The sequence below is a fragment of the Cajanus cajan genome, chromosome 7 (assembly GCF_000230855.2).
Source record: "Cajanus cajan strain Asha chromosome 7, NIPB_CcT2T_4, whole genome shotgun sequence".
Taxonomy (NCBI): domain Eukaryota; kingdom Viridiplantae; phylum Streptophyta; class Magnoliopsida; order Fabales; family Fabaceae; genus Cajanus; species Cajanus cajan.
Window position 1 is genome coordinate 45,848,161 of NC_138523.1, and position 7,084 is coordinate 45,855,244.

General features: G+C 28.3%; 1 protein-coding gene across 5 annotated transcripts; it reads right to left on the bottom strand.

Moving 5' to 3' along the window:
• Positions 1 to 4,130: 4,130 nt before the first annotated feature.
• Positions 4,131 to 6,653, bottom strand: LOC109817952 (dof zinc finger protein DOF4.6). Of its 5 annotated transcripts, XR_014427899.1 has the most exons (4): positions 6,460 to 6,653; positions 5,269 to 6,128; positions 4,430 to 4,644; positions 4,131 to 4,346 (listed from the first exon to the last, which is right to left on the bottom strand). XR_014427899.1 is itself a non-coding variant. In XM_020383310.3 (3 exons), coding segments are annotated over exons 1-3 (885 nt in total). In that variant the 5' UTR covers positions 6,484 to 6,653; the 3' UTR covers positions 4,131 to 4,590. The 5 variants fall into 5 exon arrangements, 4 of the variants coding, with proteins under 4 accessions (XP_020238899.2, XP_020238896.2, XP_020238895.2 ...); XM_020383310.3 differs by having other exon boundaries at positions 4,131 to 4,591; XM_020383307.3 differs by having other exon boundaries at positions 4,131 to 4,638.
• Positions 6,654 to 7,084: the final 431 nt, after the last annotated feature.

A 7,084-nucleotide genomic window follows, 5' to 3' on the forward strand; every position in this document is an offset into this window, starting at 1 on the left:
CTGCTACCATGAGTGGGTTCTTCTAAGTTCTAAGTAACATCATTGCCACTGATCTTAATACCACTAAAATCTCAAAGTCAATAACATTTTTTTGTTACAATTTTCCACAGGAATTCTTAATTATATGGTTCATTGAAGCAGTGTTATATGTTATTTACGGTGTAAAAGTTAACCCTTCTTATATAGGAACACCCAACAACTAAATTCTTACAATAAAAAAGAAAGGAAGTAGATCTATTGCATAATCTGCATAAAATAAATTATCAACCCAAGTTAATTTCTTTTATCATAACAAAATATAGGGAAAAAAAATTTAAATCCTATGTGACAACAGGAGATCCAAATTATAATAGTACAAAATTTCCACTTTGTCACGTTGTGGAATGGAAAGTGAGAAATAACATGAAGGATTATATATGTTTTTAATTCTTAAATTTTTATCAATTTTTACTTTTAGTCTTTTGAACAAATTTTATTTAGTTTTATTTTTAATTTTTTTCATAAACAAATGATATTGTTATTAGGAACTAAAATATTAACAAGAAAAAAGTTTAAATACTAAAAGTAAAAATTGGCAAAAATTTTGAAACAAAAACTAATAAAACATCTATTCAGGAAATAAAAATAAAAATAGACAAAAAATTCGAGGACAAAAAATATATTTAATCTAAATATAAATAATTTGAGAGCTAGCATAATTTTTTACAAATATTATAAAAAAGAAAATTCCCTTTTATTGTTTTCAATAATTACAGGTACGAATTTATGCAACACTATCCATAAAATAATTTATGACAAAATGAATAAAAATAGTTTCTTCGCAAATTTAAGACGTAATGACCTTAAACTTCATCACAAGTGCTTTAGAAAGACGTTTTCATTCAAATTGCGTTACAATATTTTGTCTATAAACATAATAAACTAAAATAAAAAATAGACATTTCATATATACTAATCAAAGACTACTATATCCATATGCAATTGAAATATTCGTCAAAATTTTAAACATAATTGTTTAATCATATAAATATTTTAAATTGCTCCAAATAAAATAGGTCTTTCAATATAATTTAATCATTCATCCGGGCCTAACCTTAAAAAGAATTGTACAAAAATAGTGTTTCTCATATTTGAGCTTCGTATTAAAAGCTTGCATAATTGAATCCACATTTCTTTTTTGGCCTGACTTACTGCAACTCACATCAAGCTTGCGATTGGCATGACTTGAACCTTATGAATGAAATATTAGAATTGAACTTTGACTTTTTGAACATAAATTAAATATGGAATATCTTAGTTAATTTGAGCTTATTTCAAAAACTCAAATTGAGTCTCAATTTTATTTGTCTAATCTGCATCAAACCCACAACCAACCCATTCCAAATATGTTGGATGAAGTGTAAGGCTTTTAAGTACAAGTTTTGAGCACAAATTAAATTTACATCATTTTAGACCCATTTGATAATGGGTTGATAGAGATCTACTATAGAGAAGATGAATATGAGTTCAAGAGGGAGCACAATGTTGTTGGAAGGAGCTAAGTTTTTAGATTATAAATCTTTTCCTTGTAATTTTTTTATTTTTCTTTGTATTTGAACCTTGGGCCTTATTTGTTATGTTTTGGGCTTTGAGGGGTAAAAATTAGTTTATTGGATCTTTAATGACAAATTAAATGTTGCCTAACTTGGCCAAATGAAGGTGGAACCTACTTTGTAGTTTTGTTCACTTTTAAGTTAATGTGGATTTAATTGGCTTGGCATTGTGTTCTCATAGGTTGAACACATAGTCTTTTATTGATATGACAGTTAGTTTTGGTTCATTTGAATTAAAAATAATGGTTGGAACTTGATATTAAAATTTAATTATTATCGTTTTTCATATAAAATCATTATAATTATTGTTTCTATAATTTTTATCATCACTATTATCCGTTATAACTATCAATAGTACTGAGTATTAACCGTAAAAATGACAATAATAATAATACCATAAAAAAATTCTTTATAATTGAATTTTAATTTCAATCATCAATTTTAATTCAAATAATATTATTTAACATAAGAGGATAATACTATATTCTTTTTCATTATAATTTATTATTTTTATTTATTCAAATTAAACAAATTTATAATTTTATTTTATTTTTATTTATTTTTTATTTCTCTCAAACTAAATAATTTTATTTTTACTTTATTTTGTTACAAATTTTTACTATTTATTTCTCTCTCCTTTACTTCTCTTTATCTTATTTCTCATTTTTTTTCTGACAAAATACAATATTGATACTCAAAATAGGTCAATTATATTTTTTCAAAATAAATAAAGTTAATATATATCAAAATGAAATTGATTAACATTAGGATTAACCTAGTGATTGGGTGGGGAGGGATTGAAGTAATTAGACACATGAGAACCTAGGTTCAATCTTTATTGCGATTATCTGTGTAATCTTTCCTATCTTAAAAAAATAAGATTAATTAATGCTAAAATACTTTCTAACATAAATTGTATTATATTTTATTTCACTAGAAATATTTCTAAACTGATTATCTACGATTATATTTTTTAAAGAAATTTTATTTTTTTCAGTAAAATCTTCTCTATAATAATAAAAAAAAAACCTTTATAATATATTTAAAAAAAAGCACTCAGTCATGCCGACTGTGGTGACGTCATGGGTAGATTTTAATAATGAAAGTATGAACTAATGGATCCATATATATATATATAATATTGTAGGAGCGTATAAGATTTACACGCATGGTAGCACCGACATGAAATTCTGTATGGTGTGACATAGACATATCAAACAATATCAGAATATAACATGCGTTTCACACCAATGAACAATGACATACACAAATTATATATATATATATATATGAGAGAGAATTTGCAAATATACAAAAATTTAAAAACACAAAATTCAATTAACTTTGATGTTTACCTCACTATTATATTTATATTTCAATAAAATATTAAAAATAATACAATTTATAACTTTCTAAAACTTGAAAGTAAAATCTATGAAAAAATATTTTAGGGGAAAAATTTGCTGTAATATAAAAATTTAGGGACACAAAATATAATTAAACATAAATGTTAATATAAATATTACTTAAAATAATTATTAGTTTTAAATAACATACGGAAATCACTAGTTTATAATCCTTGAAAGTGTATAATTAACTTTATCGTATTTTCTAAACCAAAATTGAAATAAGTATATAAAAGTAAAAGATGTGAATCATGTATATTTTTTACTAAAATTTTTTAAAAAATTATTGATAGAATTAACATATATTTAAGAAATAAAATAATAGTAAGTAATTAAGTTTAAAAATTATGATAAAATAATTGAAAATTTTAATAACTCATTTAAAATTTCTTAATTTGGGAGACTACAACAAAAGCACGTTGGTTGCACTTTTAAAGATTTTTTTTTTTTTAGTTTAATCCTTATATTATTCTTCTTTTCCTTTCATTTTATCTATCATTTACATTTTACAAAAATGATTCATTATATGAATTTTATGATAAAATACTTCTATTTGATAAATGATTAACCATTCTATACAGTTATAATCACGCACTTATTAAATCATTATTTATTTATTATATTAAATATTTACATTATCAAAAAATTAATAATTTTCAAAAAAATATTTTGATAAATATTTTAAAAATAACTAAAGAAACGAGACAAAAAATAGTGTGTGTATATATATATATATTAATTATTTTCTTTAAATTATTACTAAATTTTGTTATAACACTTGAAAATTTGCTCTATAATCAAGTAATGTATGAAAATTGTTAGACTCTCTAACATATTTTTTTAACAAACTTATTATTATTAAATAAAATTTATTAAAAATTAAAAAATCATAATGAATTTTACTTTTCATTTAATAAATATTAACCAATAATAAAATGTAATAGAATATATATTGGTAAAAAAAAGTTAATTTGTTTGTAGTATCTCTTATCATATTAAATATATATGCATGATGAGATTTAGTCTGAAGAATTGGTTTAATAATTTGCATCAGTAGTGGGTTACAGCGCAGAATGATGAGAAAAGGACAAAGCAAGTTTATAGAAGAGAAGTTGGGTTGGAATGGTATGAATTTGATGAAGCAAGTGGGACTGACTGTATTATTATTCTTATTCAGCACACATGCCGAGGGGAATGTTTATGGGTCCCCCACTCAGAAAAGCACAAGATAACAGGGTATGTCATGTGTCAGATGCTTCTCACTTTTTTTTCTTCTTCTTCTTCTTTCAATTGGGATAGACAAAGGAAGAGGTGGGACGCAAGCAATCATCATTGCCTCGCCTTAATGCTGCAAATGTGAATCTCATTCAACACTCTTAGTTTTTAAATCTATCATAAAAAACATTTCACTCTTTCAAACCAAAATATTACTATTGTGGAGGCCGGTAGGTGAGCTTTCGATTGAGAGGCAGCTTTTTAGTTTGTAGTTATGATGACTATCTTAATCACCCTTTCTCTAATGGGATGTCACGTGAACATATCAGAACTCTCACCTCCCTTTTATTCTCCTCTTGCTATATTGCACCATATATTCTGCTTCATCATATAACACATTTTAATGCACAGATGAATCTTGCTAGCTGCAACTTACAGCATAAAAAGAAAAAAAAGGCATTTGCAGTGAGACATTCGTAAGTCATATAACATAATTAACATACCAATTTATATAATATGTTCTTGTACATTATAGACAACCAAACCAATTTATGATGGCGTAAAATGTTGTGTGGGTTGCCTTGCCTTGTGATGGAATATAAATTACATGAGATATTAAAAGGGCAACATGCACTTAATTTACCCGGGACCCCTTTCTAGCTACTACTAGTTAACCCTAAAAAAAATGGGGTTAATCTTGATCTCTTCTATCATTACATAGAATGAAATGAAATGTAATGTAACCCTTGATTACTACTGAAGCCTGGCTAAAATAAGCTTCATTAATTTCAAGATCCCATCTTGGTCATGAAGAGGAGCTAGATACATAAGAAATTGACAGAAGAGGAAAAGAAACCCATGTATGAATCGATCCTATCAGCTGTTAGCCAGTCATGAAGAAATCCAAACAAGTGAAGTCCTCATATGATCTGAAGGAAACTCATTAAAACCAAAAGAAAAAAAAAGTTGAAAGGAAAATTAACTTGGTAGAAAGCTAGAGAAGAAAGTAAATAAATTAATAAATATATTTTTGACTCTCTTGATTAATTAATTACCATGATCCACCGCCTAACATTCCAGTCCAATACCCAGTTGAATCCCCTTGTTGCTTCTGATCCATTGGCGTGGTGGTGGTGGTGGTGTTAGAAACCTGTTTCAAGTCCTCAAACGGAAACAAGAGTCTCCCACTTTGAACATTGTGAAGGCTTGCATACCCATCTAAAGAGAAATTCAGGGTTGGCTTGAAATCTTGCAGAGGAAACCCACAAGTGTAGACGGAATTTGGATCAGCAGGAACTGGCATAGGCATGAAAGCATTCAAACCAGTGGAACTTGAAGTGATCCCAGAAAGAAGCTCCATTGCAGAAAGGTGAGAAGCTGTTGTGGCTGTAGTAGTAGTAGTAGTTGAAGAAGAAGAAGAAGCAGAAACTGAAGCTGACATATTGCTGTTGCTACTATTGTTGTTGTTATTTTGTTGAACCAATTCAGATATGTTTCTGAAATCTGGGACGGTTGCTGGAAAAGCCAAATTGAGATCTTGGCCTTGATGAACATTATTATTATTCTTAGGGTTTTGAGTGTGTGACAAAGTTGGAGGTGAGATGACTAGATCAGGAACATTAAGCTTCTTATTATTAGGTGTGGAAGAAGAAGAAGATCTCTTGTTCTTCCTTGATCCACCTCCTACAGGGATGTTTCTGAGGGATCCACCTTCAGTCCAATACCTTCTACAAGTCTTGCAGAAATAGCGAGGCTGTGTGAGGCTGTAGTTGTTGTAGTAGCAGAACTTGGTGTTAATTGAATGACACCTTGGACAGTTAAGGGCTTGTTCCTTCTGTGGCCTTGCCTTCTTTTCCACACCCTTTGGACATGTATTTGTCACTACTATATCTTCTATTGGTTTCACCACCATCTCCTTCAATAACATATCATGCACAAACAAGTTATATAATTAATCAAACCATGCAGGTTTGTGTATCACGCAATTAACATACAAGAGAGGTTAACTAATTAATAAATAATAATTAATTTACTCAGTGTACACTTTTCACGATCGAAAAAGGGGGAGTACTGAATACATGTGTAGTTTTTGCTAAAGAAAGAGGTGGTGAATAATAGATTAAATGGAAACTTTTTGATGATGTTCTTTATGTTGTGGCAAAAGCAAAGGAAAAAGTGAGAAAGCGAAAGGTTAAAGAAAATTGATAGATAAGGGGGGTTGCAGCAGGTACATATGGATTACATACCTGTGGCCAGTGAGCTGTGTCCATGGATGAATGAAGATGTGAAGAGAGGATGAAAGGATGAAGTTGAAGGCAAGTGAAGTTGCAAGAGAAATGATGGTAGCTTTTGTATTTTAGTTGCAGAAAGAGAAAAGGGGAATGTTAGAGACCTGTGCGAGAGTAAGTGTGTGACGGTGTATGTCAAGAATATGGATCACCTTTATCAATTTTAATAGTCTAAGACAAGATGGGTGGGTTAATTAATTAAGTCATTTTTTTTCTTCATCTCACCGGTCACCGTGGTATATGAAATACTAGTATAAATATAAATATTATATTCCAACTACTCATCGGTGTAGCTGTGGGAATACATGTATGCACTATAAAATTAAAAGATGCAATTACACCCCATTTTAGGTGTATGACTAGAAAGTAGAGAGAGAGGGGTACCGTTAAACAGGGTTATTGAGAGAGAAAAAAAAATAGAAATTGGTGGATGTAATAATGATTTTTAAAAAATAGAAGAAAAAAATAACATTTTATTCTCATTTACTCTTTTTTCTATTTTCTATCTTTTGTGATGACCGAGTTTGAAAGAATATTTCTTTGTTAGATAAGGGATCTTTTTCATTTTAATGGATATTTATAA